At 53.3% G+C, this 25,741-nt stretch overlaps 2 protein-coding genes across 3 annotated transcripts in view; one reads left to right on the top strand and one right to left on the bottom strand.

Annotated features, from left to right (window-relative positions):
• Window positions 1–1,795, top strand: part of ABHD12 (abhydrolase domain containing 12, lysophospholipase) — an 86,276-nt gene extending 84,481 nt beyond the window's left edge. For both annotated transcript variants that reach the window (XM_025932219.2, XM_086701518.1), the window contains exon 13: window positions 1,111–1,795. In XM_025932219.2, coding sequence (XP_025788004.1) covers window positions 1,111–1,150 — 40 coding nt within the window. In that variant the 3' untranslated portion in view covers window positions 1,151–1,795. The remainder of the gene's footprint in view (window positions 1–1,110) is intronic.
• A 2,402-nt stretch (window positions 1,796–4,197) lies between these two features.
• Window positions 4,198–25,741, bottom strand: part of PYGB (glycogen phosphorylase B) — a 59,063-nt gene continuing 37,519 nt past the window's right edge. The window contains exons 6-20 of the mRNA XM_025932809.2: window positions 24,618–24,729; window positions 24,125–24,207; window positions 22,791–22,934; window positions 22,129–22,221; window positions 20,877–21,023; window positions 19,855–20,018; window positions 18,806–18,920; window positions 17,292–17,393; window positions 16,399–16,546; window positions 13,675–13,733; window positions 11,887–12,028; window positions 9,891–10,098; window positions 8,369–8,503; window positions 7,034–7,100; window positions 4,198–5,680 (exon numbers count right to left, since the gene is read on the bottom strand). Coding sequence (XP_025788594.2) covers window positions 5,528–5,680; window positions 7,034–7,100; window positions 8,369–8,503; window positions 9,891–10,098; window positions 11,887–12,028; window positions 13,675–13,733; window positions 16,399–16,546; window positions 17,292–17,393; window positions 18,806–18,920; window positions 19,855–20,018; window positions 20,877–21,023; window positions 22,129–22,221; window positions 22,791–22,934; window positions 24,125–24,207; window positions 24,618–24,729 — 1,872 coding nt within the window. The 3' untranslated portion in view covers window positions 4,198–5,527. The remainder of the gene's footprint in view (window positions 5,681–7,033; window positions 7,101–8,368; window positions 8,504–9,890; window positions 10,099–11,886; window positions 12,029–13,674; window positions 13,734–16,398; window positions 16,547–17,291; window positions 17,394–18,805; window positions 18,921–19,854; window positions 20,019–20,876; window positions 21,024–22,128; window positions 22,222–22,790; window positions 22,935–24,124; window positions 24,208–24,617; window positions 24,730–25,741) is intronic.

Consider the following 25,741-nt stretch of genomic DNA (forward strand, 5'->3'; position numbering starts at 1 on the left):
GGCATGCAGCAGCCATAGCCTCTAAAGCTGCCTCAGTGGGGCCAGGAGTCACTGTGATCCAAGAGCCTTTCATCTCCATGGAGAGGGGTTGAGTGTTTATCACCTCTCCCTTCTGGACCATTCCCATGATCAGACAGGGCAGTGATTTCCCTGTGGTATGGGCTGTGCGGCCTGCATGGACACCATGCTCAGGGGAGCATCCAGCATGTAGACATGCACCCCAGCCACTGCAGGTCAGGCCTCAGTCCCTTCCCACATACCCGTCAGGTCCTGCCCCTGTGCACACAGCACTTGGGAGACTCTGGGCTAGCTCTCAAAAGCTTATTTGTCCCCAGCTGCTTCTTGAAGGGAGGCTGTGCTCCTAGCTGCGTCATGATGGCCACTGTCCAGGGCCAGGACATGGGCTTTGGCCATGGGCAACCGTCTTGTGCCTGGGTGCAGAGCCCAAGCCTGAAGGGCAAGGCGGTGGCAAAGGGCAGTGTGGACTGGACACAGCCTGGCCCCACCCAGGAGCCCAGGCTTTTGTGCTGGGACCTATTCCATCACTCAGGCAGGTGATGCCAAGCCTCCCTGCCTCCCACCTAAGGCGCAGGCAGCCTTCCACTTCCCGGCCCAGGTGCGAATTCACCTTCTTGGGGCAGCTGAGCATGGAAGTATTTGAATCAGCCATCTTGAATTTTATCCCATCACACTTCAGCTCTCTTGTGGCTGCCTTGGCAGGTCCAGAGGCAACGCTGCATTTCTTTAGCAGTTTGCCATTTCCTGCATCATGGACCTGGGTTGCCAAGATGGGACTGTGAGCTGAGTGTGTGGGTTTGCTCTAGAGTTGTCATTTTCCCCAGCATAAAAGGAACATGATGCGGAAAATTTAGCTCAGAGTATAGCTCAGAGTTTAGACCAAAGAATAGTAGCCTGTTACCTGGTCTTCATCCTACAGGGTTGGGATTTGACCAAGCCAATGCCATTGGTGACCTGTTTGTTTAACTCGGGCTTTCTGAGTAGGGGTGGTCCTCCAGGCTCCTTCTCAGGTGGGCCCTTTGAGGATCATAGGGGGCAGGACCTCTAGTGTGGGCTCAGGGTTTGGCTGATGGTTGTCCTCACCTGGTCTAGGGAATTCCTGGGGAAGTCAGAACCTGGGCGCCAGCACTGAGTCTTGCTGCCTAAAGGAGCATGAAGACCTCTGCCCTCCTCTCCTTCGCTCTGGCAGCCTGGCACTCTGGAGCCCAGGGGGTGCCAGCATCTTCGATGCCCCTGGAGAGAGGACTCGGATGCCAGCTGGGGCAGGCAGAGGAGGCCCCGGCAGACCTGAGGCACCTGCCCCAGATGGCTGGGAGCACGGATCCTTGTGGAAAACACAGATTGCAGGCATGTGATCCCCTCTCCCTCTTGTTGCCACTTAACCTGAGCTCTTGTTGGGAAGACAGTGACAGAGCAGGCCAGCCTCCAGCTGGTTGATCCCACACTTCCTGAGCTGGGCCTGGGGAGCCAAGTGCAGGAAGCATGGGGTATTGGGACCACACTGAGCTTTCCAGCACCATTGGTGAGATTATGGGGAGATGGATTCATCTGTCCCTTCCTGGCACACACAGAATGGACTCTAATGGTTTGACTGGCCCCTCCCACCTGGAACACCCTGCTTGCCTACATAGGCCATCCCTCCCTCTTTGGGCAGGCCCCACCTCTCAGAGCGGGGGAGGTGCCCATGACCTGCACTTCCTCTGCTTTCTGCCCACCTGTCTGCCTAACCTGGCCTTAGACTGAGCATTTATTTAAGAATAAAATCGTGGTGGTGGTCTGTTTGTTGTGTTCTCAGTGATGTTTCCAGCTGGCCCCAGGCCATGCTGAGAGCCAGCCACATGGGAGGAGGTGCAGCTCTATAAGGCTAGGGACCCTGGACATTCCTTTTCTCCCTTCTTCCAGATGTGGATAGAGGTCAACTCAAGGAGTGGTGTTGTCTCAGGGAAAGGTGTATTCATGGGGTCACTGTTTCTCCAGATGAGTTAGATGGCATAAAATTTAGGCTCTCTTCAACCTCACACTTAGCAAGCTTGCTGGATGTTGGTATTGATCAGCAGGCTCTTGGGTTTCACCCACAGACCCCAAGCGAGCCCCTGGCAGGGGTCGATGAAAGAACTTGGGGTCCTGGAGTGCAGGGTTTCTAGTTCTGGCCCAGGAAATTATTCACTGGGGGTGGCTCTTTTGGTATTCAGCTTTTTTGCCAAACCAGTCTCCCCTGCAGTTCTGCTGCCTCCACCTGGCACCCTCTAAAAATCCTGCTTCTCACCACTGGGTGCTGGTAAAGGGCCAGAGTCTTACGTCTGGGCTCAGTAAGGGAACCTGGGAATGAGAAGGTTCATGGCTTAAGAAGAAAGAAGGTTTCAAGCTGCCCCCACAGGGGACTGTCCTACCCCTGCTGTGCAAGTACAGAGGTGTGACCCAGACCAGAGGATGTAAACCCACCTGGGACCCGATTCTTCTGATGGTGGGACTTTCTCCTAGGTCCTAAGGCTCTGGGACTATCTAGTCTTGGCAGCTGAAAAATTCCCTGGGGGGGTATGGAGGGCCTTGTTCACCAGTCTACCTGTTCTTCAAGGTCATAGGCCATTGTTAGCAGCTGTGGGCAAGCTAGGGGGCCCAGAGGTCAACACTCGTTATACCTCCTTAATGAAGCACCTTCAAGCTGCCTACAGTGATTCTCATGTTGGGGAAATCACACCGTTCTTAAATAGGTTGAAATGTGAACAGACTCCTAAAGTCAGTTTATGTCCGAATATTTATTTTCCTCTTATTGGATGGGTTCCCTGCTGACTCCTGGCATCTAATTTGGGTGTGAGCACTGCCTGCAAGACACCAACCCATCCCCAGGGTGCATGTTTTGCACCTATCAGAGCTGGGGCACATGGCCCCATCCCGTAGTGTCTTCCTGTGTAACTGCTCTGCGTATTGCGCCCATTGGACCTGACAGCCCTTCCTCAGACATGGCACCCTCTACTGGCTCTATCACGGAGGCCCTGAGACAGAGCCGCCTTTCCAGCCCACTTCCATCAGTGACACGATGTGACCTGCTGGCACGTGGTCTCAGACCCAGCCCACCTAGGTGAGCCAGTCTTCACCCTGTTTAACATTTTGTGTGTGTGAGCTGCCTCAGATCTTCATGGGGTGGGCTGGGGGATAGGATATGAAGTAAAATACAAGTGTTGGTATTTTGACAGGTGGACTGAAGAGGAGAAAGCACTAAAGAGGCAGTAAGCACTGGAGGGGCAGTTGCTGGGCCATTGGGTCAGCTAATCAGGTCCAAACACCCCCATCTGCTGGCTTCTATTAACTAAACCTATGATGGCCTAGGACAGATGTAACCACTAATGGTTACAAAACCAATCGTTGAAGAAAAAAAAAAAAGATCAAGACATGCACAGCTGTAAATTTTTCAGTTAATACGCATGTCCTGGGGCACCTGGCTGGCTCCGTCAGTAGAGCATCCCACTCTTGATCCCAGGGCCGTTGAGTTGAAGCCCTACGTTGGGCAAGGAGCCTACTTAAAAAATATGCAGGGGGTGCCTGGGTGTCTCAGGTTGAGTGGCTCTTGATTTCAGTTCAGGTCATGATCTCACGATTCCTGGGATCGACCCCAGAGTAGGGCTCTGCGCTGACAGAGTGGAGCCTACTTGGGATTCCCTCCCCCTCTCTGCCCCTCCCCTGCTCGTACTCTCTCTCAAAATAAACAAAAAAAAACTAAGCATGTCCCCAGACCCAAGACCACCCCAGCAGGGCCCATGGTGCCCCAGTGGCCTGCAGTTCTCAGGTTCTTTGTGTAACAACCCCAAGTTCGTGTCTCTCCTGGACTTTGATTCAGCCTGCAGCTACACAATTTAGGGGGAAATGCTCTGGTTTTTTGGAGCATTCCACTTTCCAGGGCCAGGAGTGGGTGGCAGAAGACAGGTGCAAAAAGAACCAATGCAATTTGCACCCAAAATGCCAACACACAGATAACAGTTTATGAAGATTTGACGATTCTTTTGTGAGCTGGCAGTTCAGCACACATACTCTTAATTAAGTCCCACTCACAGCTGGGATAGAAGAATGTGGTCTGTCCTTAATCCCACAGTGATGGGCTGTTACAGCGGAGGGTCTGAGGCCCACACCACCCAACTCCCACCCTGCTCTCAGCGCAGAATAAAACAGTTCAGGTCAACCAAGCACAGGCAGGAAGGTTTAATCATTTTCTCACACAAGGCAGTAACAGCAAGTGGCACAGTGATGGGTCCACATGTGGCCTAAGAAATGGGGCAGCAGAGGGTGTCATGGATTCAGCCATAGCCTCGGAATGTGGGCCTCCCCACCAGACCTCTGCAGCTCTGGTGAAGTGTACATGTGAGCAAATCCTCCATGGCCTGGTTCTGTGAGCAGTCAGGACCCAGGGTGAGGGCAGAGCCCTGTGCCACTGAGATCCAGCATGCAAGGAGGCAGAGCCTCGGGAAGGGTGCTTCCCACCCGTGTCTCCAATAAGCCTGCAGTGAAGCGTGCCAGGCTGCTTCCTGGCTCTCTCCTCTGGGCAGCTGAGAGGGGCTCACCCACCCTTACGGCCACCAGCCTGCCATCCAGGCAGAGTGGAAAAGTGGGCTCCCTTCTGGGCCTGCTCAGTCCTTTTCCTAGACTACCTTGGTTGTACTGGTAGACAGGGAGGGAGACAGGAGACTAGTCTCATGTGTAAGACAGGAGACACAGCCCCCAGGACAGGGCAGGGGTACAAGGAGGGCATGGATCTGCAGCAGGGGCTGGGCTATCAGCCTTTCCAGCAAAGGCAATGACTCCATCCCAGGCCCCCAGGGCTGGGCCAACCCAGGACAAAATTTCAGAAGTACAATTTTTAGTTGCTAAAACGAGAAAAGGCTTCAGCTACTTTCATTTTCCTGTGAAGTTAATTTTTCTCTTGAAAAAGCAAAACCAAGCTAACTTTGCATCAGCCAGCCTTGTCCTAGCCCAAATCCCCGAAATGCCGGACACAGGTGTCCTCATCCATGTGATCCTCACTCATCCAGGGCCCCTTTATCTGATCAGTCTGGAAACTTGGGCCAGAGCACCTACATAGCACTTGCAGACTTGGCTTGGAGTACTGGACCCTCCCAGCACAGCCAGGAGCACAGCTGGGCCAGGGAGGTCAGAAACCCACACCAGCTGGGTAGCCCATGTAGTGCAGAAACACATAGTTCCCCAGGCTTTGCCACAGCTACCTGCCCAGACCCCAGAATCCAAAAGCTCAAAACTAAAAACAAGCTCACTGCAAGGTGCATGCAAGGTCTCAGAGGAGCCCAGCAGGTGGCTCCACCTTCCCCACCTCCTTGGGACAGGTGGGCTAAAGCTGCGGGGCCAGCTGCCCTGGTCAGTGCTGTGAGCCCCAATTTCCTGCAGAAAACTGGGAACATCTCATTCTTTACACCTTTCCTTCCTTTCCCACCCCAAGCCACCACCACAATCCCCATGGCCCTCCAGAAACAGCACTGAAACAGCAAGGCCACTGCCAGGGCTCCTAATCCTTGGGGAGATTGGGGGGTGGGATCTGCAGGTCAGAGGGCTCCACGCCCCAGATGTCCCGGGCATACTCTGTGATGGTCCGGTCACTAGAGAACTTGCCTGAGCAGGCAATGTTCCTGATGACCTTCTTGGTCCACTCCCTGGGGTTCTGCAGAGGGAAGGAGAGGCTGAGTAATCCTAGGCACCACATAAGACAACCTGCACTTCCAGAACTTCAGGACTGTTCCCAGATGAGCTCTTAGCCCCTGGGAAGCTTGATGAACAAAGAGGAAATTGCAATCAACAGCTCACTCAAATGGGGGGACCCACCAACCAGAAAAGCTACCAGATGATTAGATACAAGGGCAAGGAGTCTGAGAAGGTCCCGGACCTCAAAATGCACCATGTCCTCTGGGGCACGGCCCACCATGACAAAGAAATACCACCAGGTGAGTACTTGCCACTGGCTGGATCAGGGAAAATGGCCAGGTGGTCTCCCATCCACAGCTTCCCCCAGAGCCTGGCAACCACCCCTAGACTGAGCCAGCACCAAGAGGAGTCTTCCCGAAAGGGCACACTCTGCTGAGGTCTGGGTCAGAGGAGCAAAGGATCCCCCCAGAGCCCTGCCTAGTCACTCAGTTTCCCATCTCCCCACCCCCCCATTCTTTCATGGGTCCCGAAGGACAGACAGCTTTCCTAAGGGCAGGGGGTGGGGGCCAGAACAGCAACAAATCAGAAATACAAATCCCACAGGCCTTGTCCAAGAACCTGGGAAATAATCCATCCAACCCACAACTCTGCAGTCACACCATGGTAGCCAGAGTCCTCTCCCACTGCCTCCCCTCCCCACCCCCAGGAAAGGGGAGAGAAGAGGGCACCAAGGGACATCCTCGAGACCCCACATGGAGACACTCCCCCAGGGACACTGGCCAGCACATGCTCCACACAGAAAACAGGACCTCCCTTGTCCACTTTTACCAAGGAGTAGGGAGCTGGCTGCAGTGGTCCTGCCCTAAAAAGGCTGCTCCTCACAGCTATGGGTCCCTCACTCTACTTAACATTGAAGCTCACACTTTTCCAAGGAAGCATTCCCATTCTCATTTTTAAACACAGGCTTTCTGTGTGCACATACAAGTCTTCCTGGCTCCACACCTGCTCCCTGCACCCTCCTGATCATAGCCACATGGGAGTGCAGACCACAGGCAGAGGCATCGCCCATTGCCTCTGCCGTCTGTAGGAAGGAAACTCCTGTCCTGCTCACTTGTGTTCTGCGGCAGCTGCTCAGAGGCTGCGTGGAAACGTGCCAGTGTGGACAGCGGCCTGGTCCCAGGGGCACTAGCCTTTACCAGGGGCGAGCAGAGAGATGGCTAAGTCAGTCTGAGTGGAAGCAGCCCCATTCAGCCTGAGTCCATGATGCAGCTCAATGGTGAACTATGACCTCCCGGGACTGGACCTCATAGATGTCCCCTGCTGCTACCCTGCCAGGGCCACCCCCACCAGCTCTGGGGCCCAAGAACCATACCCTGTACAGCTGGTCCACCTGGGCCTGGCATGCCACATACGCTTCATAATCTGCAAACACCTTGAACCTGAAATGGGAGACAAGAGAGTGGTCCACCGTGGCAGGTGGTCAGGAAACAGGTCCCAGCCATCCAGGTCCTCACACTTTAGGATGACAGAGCCCACCTGGCCACAGAGGTGGCTCTAATGAGCAATACTTTTGTCCTGGGGTACTATTCTATAAAATCCTTGTTTTAAGCCTATGTTTCTTTAAAGAAGTGGGTGTTTCCAATGCACCCTCTCCATGCATGTGGGGTAGAGCCGCACAGGCTGAGAGGCTTCCTGCGGACTCCATCTCCCAGGTGAGGGGGCACAGGATGACAGTGAGGCTCTACGCAGCCATCTGTTCCCAGGTCTAACTGGGCCAAAAATTGGTGGTCTAGAGAAAGGATGTTGTGGGTAAAAATGTAGGATTTATGAACACAGAAATGCATTTTTGTTTATGATGGAGTCACAGGGACAGTTCATGAAACTGCTAAATTTTTCCTTGATCACAGACTGAGCCAGGGCCCAGCTCCCAGCCATGTATGTGTGGGGCTGCAATCTGATCTGACACCAGCTCACAGCACTCACGGGAAGAGCAATAGACAAAACCAATCCAAAGGCAACTGAGAGTGGAACAGAGGTCAATTCTCAGCATTTGCCAGATTCAAGGATTCTTACCAACAGGGTGGAGCAAAGAACTGTCAAAGAGGGCAAGTGGCATTGCTGACCTGCTGTAAATTAGTGAGTCTGTAAATGTGGATGTTATAATCAGGGATAGTTGTGTTGTAAAAAACCATTAACTACATCGTACTTTACGTCACAAGTTAATTCCATTTTAACCACTCTGTGTCACCACCGGCCAACATTTGCCTCAGCTGGGACTGCAGGACCATGACTGTGGAGGCACAGTGCCCCTCACCCCCCATTTCCTGGAGGCTTCTGTTGTGTCCTGCCCAGACTCCTGTTCTCCCCGGGGAAGAGAGGACTCAGGAAATGCCTCCAGGCAGCCCCATCTGAAACCACCTTCTGCTTGTCATGCCATTCCGGGGGTCAGCCAGTGCTGGGGGGCCTAGGGCCAGATCATGAACCAGCAATCCCTACCACCAGGGTCCCCCAGCATTCAAGCACCTCCAGAGACCACAGCAGGCCCTGGGTATAGTATGTCAAGGTTGGCGGCCTGAGGCTCTGCCCATGGGCTGGGGTAGGGAGCCAGCCTCACCTCAGTCCAGGGTCATTCCCAAAGTGCAGTCTTGAGCCCACCAGGAGGACCCATCTATCTGACCAGCCAGTGGGGAAGGACATAAGGACAAACCTGTCATGGTTCAGCAGCATGTTGACAATGTCCCTGAAGCAGTCTGGATCCTTGGGAGAGAAGAAACCACTGCTGATCTGGTCCACGGCCTGCTTCAGCTCGGGCAGGCGGTCGTAGTACTCTCTGGCATTGTACCTGTGGGGAGGTGGGGCCAAGCGTCAGCCTTCAGGGTGAGCTGCAGGGCTGTTTGTACTGGGCACCTTCCTGGTCCGAGACTGCCCCAGGCTCCAGGCCCAAGTGCTGCTGGGCCCTGCAGTGATGTGCTGGGTGTGCAGAATGAATCCCACCGGCTCCTTGTGATTGCTGGAAGACACACAATCACTGGCATGGCACTATCATACTCCTACAGGAGGCTGCTTGAGAACTGGCTGCTGCATGCCATCTCCACCCCACCTTGCTGCACCCTGCCCTTAATGATGCCCCCTGCTTCCTGCCACCACCCTGCCCCCTGCCACTGGGACAATGAAGAAGGAAATGAAGCATAAACCAGACACAACCAGACCCAACAGTCCTTGGCCATCAGGGAGTTGGGGAGGGAAGCATGGAGCAGATATGCAGTCTCAGGACACGGGATGGAGCAGAGAGCCCAAATAAGGGGCAGGTAGGAAAGGGCACATGGGGCAGTGTACTCTCAAGCTGAGACATCTAACTCACCTTTAAGCTGTGACTTTTTAGGTGACATTTGGGTTTTCACCCGGCTGGTGCCTGAGGCCTCACCAACTCCCCTGAGGGCTTTTAGACAATTAGGCAATACTGTCTTTTCTTTTTAATTATTGCTCAGAATCAGGCTAGGGCCAGACTCAAGAGTGTCCACAGTCATGATCAAGAGTGTCCAAGGTCATGATACATGAGGAAAGGCTGAGAAAATGTCACAGACCAGAGGAGACAGGAGACCTGCTATCTAAACACAGAGGGGTGCCCTGGAAGGGATCCTAGGACAGAAAAGGACATTCATGGGAAACACTAAGTATGGACGTTAATAAATAACAATGCACCACTATTGGTTACCTAATTTTGATAACGTATGACTCTAATTAGGAAGATGTAAGCAACAGGGGAGATGGCAGAAGGGTCTATAGGACTCTGTGCTATCTTTGCAACTTGTCTGTAAACGTGAAACTATTCCAAGGGTTACTTTACAGAATCTGGCCAGAGAATCTCAGCAGTAGCTCAGCCCCAAATCCCCACACTGGCTGAGTGCTCAGAGCTTTCCCTCCAGAGACCAGAACCTTCTACCCTTTTGAAAAGACTCACTCTGGACCCCAGGGACTGGGCCCATGGAGACAAGCACAGAGTAGCCAGCTCCCACCCAAGCCAGCCTCCCAGGACAGCTGGTGGGGTGCTCAGGCCAGGAGCAGGCTCAGCCAGCATGCCCACAGCCACCCCCACCTGCCAGGCGGGCATCTCCCCCAGCAAGCGCAGGCCTGGCTCCCAGAGCCCTCTTGGCACCCCCAACCCCCAGTGTTCCAAGCAGTGTCTGGGATGCTGCAGTGCCCCCGATGGCACAGGAAGGAATACACACCCTTTCCGGTCCAGGGCCTCGACGTCCTCTACACGCATGCCAAAGATGAAGAGGTTCTCAGCCCCAGCTTCCTCAGCCATTTCCACGTTGGCACCATCCATCGTGCCAATGGTGAGGGCCCCATTGAGCATGAACTTCATGTTGCCCGTGCCCGAGGCCTCGGTGCCCGCAGTGGAGATCTGCTGTGACAGGTCTGCGGCGGGGATCACTGCAAGCAGGTGGGCAAGAAGGTGCATCACCACAGACCGCTCACAGCATGGCAGCAATGGGAACTGTGCAAGACACCACACGCCCACTGCTGGCGTTCCCAGAGCAGGTGCCATCTCCCACCCACTCCAGGATGGGCCTGAGCCCTGCAGCCCACCCTGCCCACCTATTAAGGGCTTCCCTTCCTGATCCAGGGCAGCCTGAGGTCAAGATGGTGACTCCTGAAGAGAAGACCCCAGGTAGCAAAGGACCTTTGTTCTAGAACCTTCCAGGGACCAGGCCCAACCATACTTTGGGGTCCCCTGGTTCTTGCTTTTGATGTCATCATTCTCTTTCATCCTGACAGCACTTCTGTCTCATGCCGTCAGCCCATAAGTCTCTTCAGAGCACTTCAAAAGGAAACTGGACTCTTAAAGAACCAGAGAACTAGGAAGGCAGGGGCAATTTCCTTGTGTTCACATGCACACGAGTCACTCTGTGCTGTTTGCAGACTGGGCCGAACCAGCCACAACGATGACCCAAATGCAGTGGCCCTGAGGTGTCTCCAAAGGGTGGGCTCCCTGTGCCTCCAAGTCATGATGGATGGGAAAGCCTCATCTTCCCACCCTGCCTTGGCATCCTTGCCCCCACATTCTCAGCTTGTCCACGGAGCTGATGCTGCTTCCCCAGCCCAGTGGCTGGCACTCAGGGTCCGTGAAGAGTGAAGTCCAGCTCTTCTTCAAGGTCAAGCCCAGGAGCCAAGATAAAGAGATATAGGCATCTCTGGCCCCCATGCAGCTCCACACTGAAGGCAGAGGGACACGAGCAAATGTGACAGTGGACACATTGCTGCAGCAAGTTTAAGACCCCAGCTCTGAGGCCCTAGACCAGGTACCCCAAGACCAGTTCTGAAGATGCCCAGGAGCCAGCTGGTCCCATGTAACAGTGAGGAGGGGGAGTTCCACGTGCAAAGGGCAGTAAGATGTGCCAGAAGCTCAGTGAAGAACTAAGCACATTACTGACCCTGAACCGCATATGGTCTGTGACAGCAGAGGGACCAGAGAGACGGTTCAATGACCTGGCTGAGCTGTCAGGAGAGGGGAGCATGTCTGCTTGCACGTCGTTACTCAGCACAGCAGGCAGCAGCTGATCTGTGTGAGCTGCAGAGGTGCCTACTACTCAGAGCCAGAATTCCAGGCTCAGGTTTCCCATCACCTGGTTGGGCAAATCACCTTCCTGCCAGGGTCTCCACAAGTGGCCAGTTTAGAAAGGCCTGTCCAGGTCAGGAAAGCCACGCTCCAAGGCACATTTGGCTGCAGGAACTTCTCCAGATGACAGCACACATCCTTGAAGGAGCAGCCCCAGCCTGAACTCTCACCAAAGGACTGGGTTGTCAGGCCTCGGGCTGCTCTCGGAAAGGACCAAAGAGGCAGGTGCCGGCCCAGATCACAAGTAGGTAATGCTCTTGAGAGTATATAGGTGGTGACAGCAGACACATCCTCTGGGGGTGGGAGAAGGGAGGGAGGAGGCTGCCCTGGAAGCACATCCTGCCAGCAAGAGCAAGCTCTAGGAGCAGGAAAGAAAACTGGGGGCAGAACAAGGAGAAGGAATGAGGTCACAGGAAGAAGTGAGAAAGTACAGAGACAAAGGTTGAGGGTAATTCTCCGCATGTGAAGGGCAGAGAACTTCCCCAAAGCCTTTTACTACTAGAACAAAGTCTCCCTCTGGCTGGGGCGCCTGGTGTCTGGGACCAGCAATGACCACCCATACTGTGCCCAGGCAGGGGCAGGCCTTCCTAATATGGGCCTACCTTTCTCAGCCAAGGACACTCGGTAGTTTTCCAGGAAGATCACTTTAAGCCTGTCGCTCACAACTGGATCGTGGTTGACGACATTGCCGATGGATGTGACCAGCTTGATGATCATCTTGGCCATGTGGTAACCAGGGGCCGCCTGGAGATGGGAGGGGAAATTCAGCATGAACACACCTATGTGCTGGGCAGCACAGGGTCCTTGGAGGGTCTGGCATCATTCCCTGTAACCGGGGCCCCATGCTAGATCACTGAGGTCACACCCAGTTGAGTGGCCCCCCCCTCCGTGTCCTGCATGCAGTCTGGCAGACAGCTTCATGACAGAGGAACCTGCTCTCCGTGGGGTGTGATGTCTACCCATGACCCAGCTCTACCAAGCGCCTCTCCTGACAGCTGCCCCAGCCTGTGCTGAAACCTGCCAGCCTCAAACCTGTTCTCCAATTCTAGCCAGCTCTTCAGAAATGAGGACGTGAGAGGAGCAGGACTTTTAGAACCACCAACTTACAGGAAACACAGGGAACTAAGGGGCGTACTGGACATGCCAGACAGATGTGCTCAGAAAAGCCAACCTGGGGAAGACACAAAGCCCAATCTCTGTAACAAATCAGTTGCAGAGAGAGAAGAGAGGTAGGCGTGGGGAAAAACCTACTGATGACAAGATTTAACAGACTGCAAGCAATTACATGGTTAGGCCCTGCCAGGGTCCAGATTCAAACAAACTATTCCAGATATCTGTAACTTTACTATCTACGTGAGAAGATGGTATCATGTGGTGGTGTTCAAAAGGGTCTGTACTTATTGTGGTTTTGGAGGAAAACATCATCGGGAACACGTGTGAAATACTTAGAGGCAAAGCAATTCCAGGTCCAGAACTCATTTGGAATGATCCAGCGGAGTCTGGGATAGGTGTATGGATATTATTACTATTCTTCCTACTTTTGTCTATGCTGAAAAATTTTAATAATTAGCATTTAAAAAACTGTTTGAAAGCCTGTATCTCTAAGAAATGCACACTGGGATACTAACAAAGGAAATGGCAGGCACTCGGGGAGATGACCATGAGCTGCTGGCTGGGCAGACAGTGCCTGGCCCCGCCTGGTAGGCCCCCATAAAACAACTGTGCTCCACAGTGTCCTCATGTTCTCTGATGACAATGAGGCTCTTGGGGGAAAGTGGCAGAGGGTGGGGACACCAGCCCTAGAGCACAGAGTATGATGAGAAAACCCATCCATCAATGAGTAATGGCAACATACTGGGACTATGTGACTGAGTATCCAAAAGCATGTGTCACGGTGAATAAAAAATGAAATAAAGCTAGGCTGAGCTCACTCACCATGGGTATACATCTGGCTGATGAAGCAGCCAGCAATCTATGTCCACTCAGCACACGAGTACAGGGAAGTGAGTGGGCAGCATGCTGGGACCTGAGAGCTGGGCACGGGTGTGGAAGGGTGGTGGTTGTACAAGGAAAGGCATTGGATGGAGGGCCAACAAGTCCACTGAGGACTCCCCTTGGGGCTAGGACCCCCACTCTCATGTGCTGGGGTCCCATCCAGCTCCCTCTTAATGCTGAGCTGATGGACACTGAACCTACTCAGCCCACAAGCACACCTGGGGAAGCAGGGGGCCTCTGGCATTCCGTGTGTATGCTGGCTCTGAGCCTTTGCAGTCTCCAGCCCACTGCGCAGCTGGCACTCAAGTCGGGACACAGTGGCACTGACAAAAAGCATGGTGGTTTGTGCATTCAGGCTAAATATCAAGCAAGATGCAAAGAGAACATCACCTCACCTTGCCCCCGATCATGACAGTCCTGGGCACAAAGGCCTTGGTTGGGTCCTTCTTTATTCCTGTAGGACAAACAAGAGATTCAGATAAGGCACTGAAGCCAGACATGCCCCTGCTTTGGGACACAGGGTGGTGACCAGAATCCTCAGAGATCAACTCCAAACCAGGGGACATGGCACAGCCACTGGGCCCCCATGTGCCTATTAAGAATTCCCACTTACAAAAGGGGGACAAGCCCCCTAGATTCTGCATTTATATCCCATGGTGAGGAAGGAGGCCAGAAACAGACTCTTCCAAAAGGCTCACAGGAAAAGATGCACCTCTGTTTCCAGAACAGCCCAAAGCAGGTGCCTGGCTTGAGTCCAATCAGTCACCAGCTGTCAAGGCCTTTGCACATGATGGGTATATGACAAAGAGGGGACCTTGAGATCATGGTAATGGCACTGTCAGCCCTCAAGGGATGTCAGGAGAGACCCCAAGTTCCCCGCCCCCCTACCTTCACTGTGATAAGAGGTGAGAGGCTATCCCAAAGCTCTCCCACACAGGGGCAGCCAGAGGGTCAAGTTATAACAGTCAGCTCCCCTGAAGCCCCAGCAGACTGAGGGTGTTCTCACCAGGCCCCTGGCTTTCAGTACCAGTGTATATGGGAGGTATTGGAGGATGTCTTCACAGAGGGGTGAGGCAGCCCTACACTGCCTTCACCAGAGGCCAAGAACCAGCCAGAGCAGTGAGAATCGGGGCTGAACTAACTCCAGGTTCTGCCAAGAACATGGCTGTGCCTTAGTTCTGATATCCTCCTGTTTCCAGAAATCAGACAGAACAACAGAGAGAATAGGAAAAAATAAAACAGAAACTACACTTCCACCAAAACTCAGAAAGAGGAAAGAGACACAAAGTCCAGGCCACTGAACAAGTTCTGCCAGTTTACAGGGTGGGTGGGGAATAGGGCTTTGAGCACAGAGGTCTCAGGACCCAGCCTCCTCAGAGGAGCTGTCAGCAGGGCTGGTGTCTGGGGCACAGGAAGGAGGACGGGGGCCAGGAGGGCAGACCTCACCAGCCCCTCTCCTCTAGGAAACCCAAGAGGAAGGTCTGGCATCCTGGGCAGAGGCCCCCAGGGCAGAAATCAGGGGAGCCAGGGCAGGTGGCCTCCTGAACCAGCCTGGGCTTGGAGAAACAGGAGTCCACGGCTGCACAGAGAGGTGCCCGCAGCTGCCTTGGGGTGCCACAAAGCCCCTTTGGTAGCCCTGGGAGGTGTAGCTCAGGCAAATTTGAACAAAAACAATACGTGGCTTTGCTACAGACAAGAAATGAAACCGACATCCCAGTGAGAATACTCAAATCTCCAACCTGTGATGGACGTCAGCTTGGAAGAGTCCACGGAGCTGAAACCAAGACCTCAGGGGGAGGACAGGACATGAAAGTGCACAAAATGAGAACTGGCAGGACACGGGAGTGACAAGAAGCCAAGAGAGAGGCAAGACACAGAAAGCACAGCACACACAAAGGATGGAAACAAGAAAAGCAGACAACATAGCAGAGAAGGAAAGACCTTTAGAAAAGTTCAGAGAGCAATGAAAAGACAAGAAGAGGATAGGTGGAAGGAACCTAGCACGTACCTCACTGGAATCCTAGAAGAAGAAAACCAGAATAGCTGCACCTAACAAATGTTTTAAATTCATTTCAAGAAAACTTCTTAGAAATAATACAAGACCACAGTAGATGCATTCAGAATGCCCTGAGCATCAGGGAAAACTGACCCACAACGCTCAGCACCAAGACACAGCCCAGTAAATTTAGCACAGGTACTCAGGACAGCACGACACACCAATGCCCCATCCTCCAGACAGTGCAGGACAGACCTGAAAGATGCTTAAGGAAAGAAAGTAAAGCCAGCAACGTCACCTGCAAACCGTCCTCCATGTTCTAAACAAGCAATAATTCAGATCGTGGTCCACAGGAAAGGCTGTAGTGAACCAAAGGGAAATCAAAGCAGGAAGGCAGGGCAGGACGGCTGGTGGTGACAGAAATCAGGCTGGGGACTGGGATGGCACAGCAGAGCATCAAGGCTGTCTGATGGACCAGGGAGAAACCGTGCGTGCACAGGCAAGGGAGATGGTGAGGTGGCAATGAGCACAGGCCCCCAGCTACCTGCCTGGTAGAATAGCTGCACTCACGGGACGCCACGGAAAGCAGGCCCAGAAGTGGCAGGTCCTGGGAAGTACACAAGACCGTGCAGAGACTAGGACTGCAGGGGGTGGGGGGTAGCTGGCGCATGGGAGGATGTTCTTGAAAGGAGCTTTGCATCTTGAAAAGAATATTTGTGGTTCCTTTGGTTTTCAAAATGAATAGTCACAGCATTAAATTACAAAATTTTAAAATACAAGGTTTTCCTTAAGGCTTTGTTATATTTATAAATCTAAAAAATATTCATATTTACTTTTGGGGGCCTTTGATTCATGTTTGCTCTCATAATTGAATGCTGCCTGAACAATTTAAGGTACATGTATAAATTTAACACATTCTATTTCATTGTTTTAAGTGCACTTTAAGTGTCTCTAATAAGTAAAATCTTTCCAAATAAGACAAGTCTAATGATAAACAACTAAATTTGAACTAAAAACTAAAGTAAACATACAGCCCAACCTTTGAGTCCCATGACGCCACGGAGGACCCACTAAGACTGTGCAGGGCTGCAGCCAGGGCCCTGTGGCCCCCAGGGACACTCACGGTTGTACAGCGTGATGATGTGCAGGCAGTTCAGCAGCTGCCGCTTGTACTCATGGATCCTCTTCACGTGCACGTCAAACATGGAGGAGGGGTTGATTTTCACCTTGTATTCCTTCTCCAGGAATGCGGAGAACTTCAGCTTGTTTTCCTGGGGAGAAAGGACAAAGATGGTCGAACCCCACAAGTCCCCAAGGTCTGACTAGGCTCCAGCTTTCCACTCAGAGCCAAGGGGACATCTCTGTCCCTCCACAAGCCACACAGCAAGGTGGGGACTCTTAGAGGCCACAGCTGAGGGTGGAGACATTTTGAGGAAGGGAGGATGGGGGAATGGGGTGCTGAAGGTGGGCACACTCCAAGAGTCGCAGAAATAAACAGAAAACTAGACCAAAAGGCAAACCTGCAAAAGGATAAGAAAAGCAGAATAAAAGGGAGTCATGAGTGTGGTATAAAGGACACAAATGGGGACAGTCAGGGGGGAGGAGACTCAGGATGAAGGACTATTTCAGGGCCCTAAGACCATGCGGCAGCCCAGCAGAGACACAGGCTCATGAGGGACTGAGTTCTCCATCAAGGCTGCCACCTGTCAGGTTTGGAGGGTTCCAGTGGCCCCGGCCTGTCTGGCTGTGAGGCTGGCTGCCCTGGGGAGAGGCTCTCATGCAGCCAAGCAGCACACCCGTGCATAGACGCCAGGACCAGATAGACTTTTGGAGCACCTCCCAGGAATGAGCTCTTCCTGCAGAACTTGGGGCCACGGCATGCCCGGGCTGCTCTGGGGTCTGCACCCATCTGCCTGCCTGCTCCATGACCTGAGGGCTGAGTGGGATGGATGGACTTGGCGGTCACTGGGCCAGATACCTGGAACACGCAGGAATGCCGCCCCATGCTGGGCCTACCTGCTTGACCTTGGCCACGTCCCTGATGAGTGCCTCATCGTTGACCAATGGCAGCAGCTTCTTCAGTTGGCTCAAGTCAGTCAGGAAACCCTCCCCGATTTTCTGGAGAATCATAAAGGGACACATGCTTGGGGTGCCTGGGTGGCTCAGTCAGTTAAGAGGCCACCTTCAGCTTGGGTCATGATCTTGCAGTTTGTGAGTCTGAGCCCGGCGTCGGGCTCTGTGCTGACAGCTCAGAGCCTGGAGCCTGCTTCTGATTCTGTGTCTCCCTCTTTCTGCCCCTCCCCTACTCACACTCTGTCTCTCTCAAAAATAAATAAAACATTAAAAAAAAGGGGATACATGCCTTCTGCCTATTGTAGGACCTGTCCTCCTGAAGACTGTCCTCCATTTTGTCATCCCCACCTCTGCTTTCCTCCCTGGATCTGCTCTGGCTTGGCTCCAGGCCAGCTTTTCTCTCACAGCCCAGCTCTAGGGAAATAGCCCCACACTGTGGCCTCGACCACCACGGGCAGCCCTGCCCCAGCCTCCCTCTCAGTCCCTGGGCTTGTTCCTGACATTATGTCCCAATCTGGTCAAGCTCAAACATCCACAACAATCCCACGAGCTTCCCTTGTCCCCTTCACAGAAAGGCCCCAAACCTGGGGGCCAACCGTGGCCCAGCGGCTCTTCCTGGCCTGGGCCCTGTCTGCCATCCATCCCCAAGGCTCTGCACCTGCCAAGACTGTGAAATAATGGAGCACCTTCCAGTCACTTCCTGGCCCTGAACTTTCTGCACTATAGCAGTGTGGTCAGTCCAAATGTACCTCTCATCAAGTACCCCGCTAAGTCTCCCTGCTGCTAATGTAGGATCAAGAGGAAAACTCCTGGCCTGCAAATGCCCTGGCCACTTCCGAGGCCTGTCCTCCCTCTGCCTGCCTCGCCAGGCACTGAGCCTCACTGGCCTTCCAGCTCCTGGGTGGGCCACGTCCCTCCACCACAGGGCCTTGGAACAGAGATTCACTGCTCCCAACTCCCTCCTTTTAGCCCTTTGGATCTGTCTTGCTCTCCCTTCTCCAGGGATGCCTTCCCTGACACACGCAGCCCAGGCAGGCAATGTCCCTACCACAGACTCTCAGCGGGCACCACCCTACAGCCACCTACTGCATTGTCAAGGCTAGCTGTCACCTGGTGTGCACAAGCACATGAACAATCAGTAACCACTGCATCTCTGCCTCCCAAAACCTCTTCAGTGGGCCTGTGGCTGCTGCTCAACCAGGTGATCCCACCCCAGCCCCTCTTGAAGCCCAGGACCTCACTTCTGAACTCCTGCACAGGCCTCTCGGGCCATTGACTGACTGCCCAGCCCAGCCTAGCAATCCCACATCTGGGTGGCAGCAGGACCCCACCTGGGGTCCCTGGCCAGGAGCCACCACTGGTCAACACACTGGTGATGGGCCTGAGGGCCTTGGGCAACAGATAAGGTGCTAACTGTGCTCACAGCTCTCCGGGGACTCCAAGGCAGCTGGTCTCACCTCCACAATGGTGTCGGCTAGCCCCGGATTACACAGGAGCAGCCACCTTCGGGGTGTGATGCCATTTGTCTTATTCTGGAACTTCTCTGGCTCGAGCTCATAAAAATCCTTAAAGCTAAAACACAGGAAACAGACAAATGTCACAACAAACAAGGTGAGCAAGAGAACATTCAGAAATCCCACTGGAAGATCACTAAGCTCAGTTTTTTTGTTGTTTTCTAAGGAGCACAGAGCAGTCAGCCTTGCTGCCCTCTTTTGAGAACAGTAAGCATGGAGCACATGCTTTTCAAAGCACTGCACAGTTAGTCACATAGCAATAACCACACAGGTAATGGAACCTGGCCATCTTCCACAGTGAATGTGACATTGAAGAGGGTACGGGCTATCATAGAGCTTGAGAACCAGGGTTTAGTTTCCTCATATGTAAAATGGGGACGCACCTCTCTGAGAGGCTTGCTGTGAGGATCTAAAGACTATAACACATGAAGCGCTTGGGCTGGTACCAGGAACACAGAAGCCTCCACACAGACAGACCTGGTCTGGGGTCTACCTGGTGCTCACGGAGGTACTCTACATACATCTGGGTCAAGGATGGCAGGAAGGAGTTTCAAAATCATGTCCCACCAAAAGAGGGAGGGAAAACACTGGGAGATCTGACCTAAGAATTCTTCCTTCCTCTTGCTGACGAGCCCTGACTCCTCCTGCCCTAACCTGGGACACTCTTGAGCAGGGCACTCCTGGCACCTGGCCAGCAGCAGATGGCTCCAAGACAGAGCATCTGTCTGGACAGACAGAGGACACAGAAAAGAGGAGGTGGCACTGGTGATAACTCAAAGGCTCAACGCCCTAACATTGCCCACAGTGTCCTCAGCCACTGAATAATATGCCCCGGGCAGTTCAGACAGTACCTGTGAGGGCAGGAGAGCAAGTGTGGAGCCTGGGCAACATGCCCCAGCCACTGTGTGTATGGCTGCCAAAAGTGCCCAGAGGCGAGTCTAGGGTCAAGAAGAAGGTACACCCAGGTCAGCGCAAATGCTGGCTCCACTCACACTGACTGCTTCACGATCTCTGAGTGAATCCTCGCCACGCCGTTGACAGCGTGGGACCCGATCACACACAGGTGGGCCATGTTAATCCGCTTGCAGTCCCCTTCCTCGATCACAGACATCCTCCGCAGGCGGTCCACATCCCCAGGGAACAGGGAAGCCACGTGCTGTAGCCAAGTCAGAGAGCAGGAGGTGAGCAAGTGGTGAACAGGAAGCCCAGGGGCCCCCATGGGATGTTCTGCCTCCTCCAAGAAAATCCCAAGGTTGCTGCACCCCAGACATGCATTCAAACTCCCTGGATGCACCTCTGAGAGCCCCGGGCGTAGCAGGAAGCTCCTCCACACTGCTGCAGCCCAGGGAAAGGCCTGACTGGCCAGAGGACTCGACAGAGCTATTCTGTGGGAGGTGACAGGAGGACCGTGGTGCTAAGATGTGCCATGTGACTTAGAAGGAAAAGACGAGAGTGCTGCCCTGTTGGCCTAGGCAAGGTCTGACCAATTGGGAACGGCTACTTTTTCACCAAAAGGTTAAACGACTGAACAAGCACACCTGGATTCTAAGTTCCCCTTTCCCTGTAGCACTCTTCTCTCCATGGGTAACAGAGGAAAGACAAATGCTGCTTTATTTCCAAATCATCCAAATGCTGCTATGGTGTCTCAGGACCAAGGCCTCTGGCATTCCAGGAACAGACTCTTACATTTGAGCCCCACATGGGAATGAGAACATTTCAAAAAGACCTAAATCCACGACTCCCACATACACAGCAGGGGTCTAGGTCTGGGGAAAAGATTTACCCAGCAACGGCCCCTGGACCCCAAAGCCCTCTGCTGGACAGAGGGCTATTCCATGCAAGAAGATACATGTCGCAGGCCAGACAATTCCACATAGAGGACAGGAGGAACCTCCACCTCTTCCAGGTACAGGTGCAGCCCACCACCCCCATCCCCAATCATGACAGGAGGGGTGGTCATCTCGGGGGCAGCATCCCTAAAGCTCCCACCCATACCCACCCCCACCCTGCTCACATCAAGGTGCCTCTGGTTGATGGCGTAGATGATCTCCAGGTGCCGTGGCAGGAGCTTCTCAAACATGGACACAGGCCAGCGCTCCAAGGCCTCAGGTAACACAGTGTGGTTGGTGTATGCACATGTCTTCTTTGTGATTTCCCAGGCCTAGAACATTCCAGAACATTCCAAATTGTTTTGTTTAGAAACAATCCGCTTTTCTACCAGATGCTCAGGGAAAAGTCCATCAAAGGTAGATGTTCGGATCCCACTTGAAAGGGGCCCAGGTGGCTACATATCTCTGCCCTCTGGGGCTATCTAGAACCTTCTCAAAACCTACAAGTGAGCCCCATGCCCTTCGCCTTCCCAACGTGACCACGAACATTCTACTTCCTAACATAGTACACACACATAAATGAGTGATGCTTACCTCATCACCTGGCATCACTCACTTTTCTTCTGTGAACCATTTTTTGTTTGTGAACAAAACAGAGCACCAAACAATTTTCTACTTTATTTCCACCAAACTGATCTCACACCCAGTTGGAAACACTGGGAAACTATGTGGCCTCCCTCCACTGGCCAGGGGCAGATGGGACCATTGGGGCACTGCCCAGCCCCACCCAGGAGTGCACCCCAAACCAGAGGGGGCTCTGGGTTCTACAAAATGACATGAAAATCGTTCTAAAGTCTTATAGTTGATTTAAACTAGATCAAGAAAATCTTGCTTTACAAGCATCCAGGACCAAATAAGTTGAGTCAGAAGAACTTATAAAAAATTTAAACAATGTGTTTCTTTACACTTAATACTTCTGTGGTTCTTGCCACAATTCTAAGATGAGAAAATGTACGTGAAAAGCTCTAAGACGTGTCAGAATTTTTTCCCAGTCTTCCAGAAAACTGCTCTTCTGTGCCTTTGTGCCACTGCTCCACCTATGGTGTCTTAGTCCCTTGGGAGAAACCCCAGACCTGCTCTTGGAACATCCGCCTCCTCATGGCCCTGCTTCTCAAGGACAATGTCCCTCTGTACTCCCCAGGCCACAGGGGATAGGCCTTCCTCAACATCCTAGGGCCAGCTCAGTACTCACCACTGTTGTTGGGACAGGCTGGAAGGTGAGGGGACACTGTCACCCCTGTGTGCCCAGGTCTGCAGGGAACACTATCACCTTATATACCCAGTTGTGACAGGGACAGTGTCACTCCACATGCCCATCAGTGTGGGAACACAGTCACCCCATGTGCCCAGCCCTGTGCCCTTGTCTTCAGTGCTTACCTTGTCCCAGTCTACTTTCTCCACATCCACCAGTATCCGCATGAGCTCAGGGATGGCAAGGGCTGGGTGGGTGTCATTCAGCTGGATGGCAACCTGCAGTTTACACAGGGTGATCCCCCTCAATCCCCTTGCCTGCATCTGCATGGGTGCCATGGTGGTCAGTGTGTGCAGAATCAGGGTCCACAGCTGCCCACCCCTGAGGAGCCTGATCCATAGGGCTGACAGCAGGGAGCCCTATGGCACAGATGCTGAACCTAGCCTGAAAACCAGCCAAGGAGCAGGGAGGACAACAGGGCAGGGTTGGGAAGACCCCATGGGCTGGCTCTGCAGTAGGACCTTTGGCACCCCACTGAGGCTCTTCTGCTCTCCACAGCTCCCCCTGACCCAGAATGTTCCTCTCACCGAGGATATGTTGGCTTTGTTTAAAATCACTAAACCCAGCCCATCAAATGCATCACACTTTGCCATGGGAACCTTTTACAGTGTCCCTTGCTGCTCCTAAGGACACCTAGTGTGGCCCTGGTCAGAGAGGAGGGGGCCTGGCCCCTGATGACAAGGAAATGAGGGGGGATGCTGTCCTCTCCTCACCCACGCCCAGCCTTGAGATAGAAATCAAGCCTGGGAATGTCCTGTCCTTCTGCACAAGACCCATCAACACCCACCTTGTCTGGGAATGTCTCAAAACAGGTTCTCACTGGGTCCCGGCAGCCAAACTTGGAGGACTTAAAGCGGCGAATGATGTCCTGGAGGGTAGCAGCCACCACAAAGTACTCCTGCTTCAAGCGCAGTTCCTTTCCCTCGAAGAACTGTGGACACAGGACAGCGCTGGCACCAACAACAGCCACCAGGGCCACCACAGGTCCTCAGGGACCCCCCCACCCCCACCCCAGGGCTCAAGAAGGGCACGAGGCTGGGAGGCCCTGCTCCAGGGACCATAGAGACCCATGTGTGCATGAGAGGACGAGAGCCCTTGAGTGTCAGCATGGTGCTGACACCTCCATCACCACCATCCCAGGGCCCAAGGTCAGGTAACCTGCAGCTCAGGGGCACAAGCAGAAGGTCTAGATGGCCTGACCTGTGTGTGATCTTCAGATAGGGAAGCAGCCAGCAAATGGTCATGGTGCCCTGTGTGAGGACACCAGGCATGCAGGTCTTGTTCCTTAACAGCCAGAGCCACTCAGAAGCACAAGCTCCAAAGTGTCAGTGTCCTAAAAATGCCTTGTACCTGAAGCTTTAGAATCTGCTTAAAATCTTGGCAGGGGAAGGGGGAATGGGGTATGTTTGGTTGTGAGCCTTTCAACACCAATTCCCTTTGCTACTAATGTGCACCTGTTACTCTGATAAAACAAAGAACACACAACCCACTAACAAAGGCAAATTCTAAGGGCTCTTGTCTGGCAACAACAAAGCCACCAGACACTAAACTCAGTAGCAATCACTGGGGACTGTGATTGTTACTTCATCTAGTGGGTGGTGGCACATAATTAAAGCTTTTCGAACCATGACTGGCGTATGTCTCAAGGCATCACTGAAAAGCAGGGACTGCTATTCCCATTTGAGAAATAGCTCATCCAACTCCTGGGGAAGTGGCATCACATGCCAGAAGAGCAGAAACTGACTGGACGTGAGGTCTGACGAGTTCCCACATCCCCCACACGTTGCTCTGCATATGGTCTTGCACAGAGTCAGCTCAGAGCCAGCCTCAGGGGCAGCCGGGTACACAGCAGTATAGACATGTGAGGCAAGGCCAAGAACCTCCTGCTGTATCCTCTTAGGGAGAGAGCAAAGGGGAGATGCTAACAGGCACACTTGGACTTGTGGGGCTTTGTCAAGCATGCTGTGGTGCCCTCACTCCAAGGAGCCACACAGGGCTGCTAGTAGCTACTTACGTGGTCTCACCTGATGAATGGGAGGCCAGCAAATAGGTCCTTCTAGACAGCCCCAGCCCCTAGCACACTTTCCTAGCAGAAGAGAAGCAACCACATGAGATACTCACATTATCATTTGGATACAGGACTCTGGAGATGTTCTCGGCCAGGTTCCTGTCCAGGACCGCCTCAATGTAGCCTCCCACATTAACTAGGGGCAGAAACAGTGAGGTCAGAACCCACATCCCTTCCCTTGACTCCTCATGTGCCCTTTCCCTGAAGGTCCTCCCTCACTTCCCTGAACTGTGTGAGGGACGTTCCTGCACAGAAGGTGCTCCCAGAGCCATGGTTTCACTCTGCCCCAGGCCCAACCTGTATCCCCCACACATCCTGCAGAGCCCTAAGCCCCTTGGTCTTTCCTGAGGGCACAGGGTTCCACAAGCAGTGGCTTTGCTGGTGGGCTCTCCCTGGGAAGCCCTGGTGCTCTGAGGACACTGCCCTCTGGCCTCCACATTGAGAGTCCTGTGCTTTGCACAGCAGTGATAGTGCAGACAAGACAAGAGCTTCACGGGGCGAGTTTGGGAGAAGCCATCCAACAGAAATAAGAGGGTCAGAACGCACAGTCATGGAGCTTGAAGTCATTGGGTGCCTTGGCGGACCACAGCCTCATGGTGTTGACGGTGTTGTTCCTGTAGCCCGGCACAGGGGTGTCATACGGCATGGCCAGCACCACCTGGCCGAGAGATGGTCAGATCCAGTCAGCTAGCAACACAGTCCCCAGTCCCAGGCCTTCTCACCCCAGCAGCAGCATTCTGCTCCCCGTTGGTGGCCAACCTGCTTGCCCTCTGGCTTTTCTCCTTGTGCCCCAAATCCCTGCAACCTGCCCTGTGCCAAGCCTGCAGGCCTCCCCAACTAAGACCACCTGTGATGGCTCTGCAGTAAGGCCCTGACCACACTCCTGAGGTCATTCTGTCTTCTCTAGCTTCTCCTCCTTCCACACTGGCATTGATTTAAGAATTCTTCCCACTCAGATCTTCAAGGTGCCACTGTGTCAACCTCACTCACACTCTGTTAGCAGTCATGACTCCAGTGTCCTTGTCCTCTCTCTGCCCTCCTTCCTCTTCTCACTCGACCCACTTGTGTAGTTTCATGACCCAAACTAACTTCTCCACAGAGGACTTCTATTTCTGACTTCCATTTTCCAATGCCTGCCAAAGTCTCCTCCTGTTGGGAGACTTGACCTCTAACCCTCAGAGAAACCAAACCAACCCACACTCCACTCACAACAGAAAATGCAGGGCCTGCTCTCTACCCACAGAACCTGCCACGCTCCTCCCACCCCCGATTCCAGTCTGTCCACAAGTATCTGCTTTACTCTTGTCAAGCACAGGAAGACACACACCAGCCTCAAGGTCACTTCCAACCCTCAGATCCTCTGATGAGGTTTCTCACATTCAGGTACGCTCACGGGGGCTCATACAAGTTCAACTATGTGGCTTTACGAGATGAAAGCGGCTCTGACAGCCAAAAGGACTGTGTTGATAGCATCACTAGAGCCTTAGAATCACTTTTCCTTTCCCCTCTACCCTCACCCCTGCTCCCTGCTCCCCTGCCCCCCAAGGCCCTATCCAAGCCAGTGACAAGCCCTACAAAGCATCCCTAACAGCCCAGGGCTGACAGAAATGTCCCAACGGTCTCTATGCCTCCCTACATACATGACATGCTCATCTTCTACAAGCACATGC

The sequence above is a fragment of the Puma concolor genome, chromosome A3 (genome assembly GCF_028749965.1).
Source record: "Puma concolor isolate L17-30 chromosome A3, mPumCon1.1.hap2, whole genome shotgun sequence".
Lineage (NCBI taxonomy): Eukaryota > Metazoa > Chordata > Mammalia > Carnivora > Felidae > Puma > Puma concolor.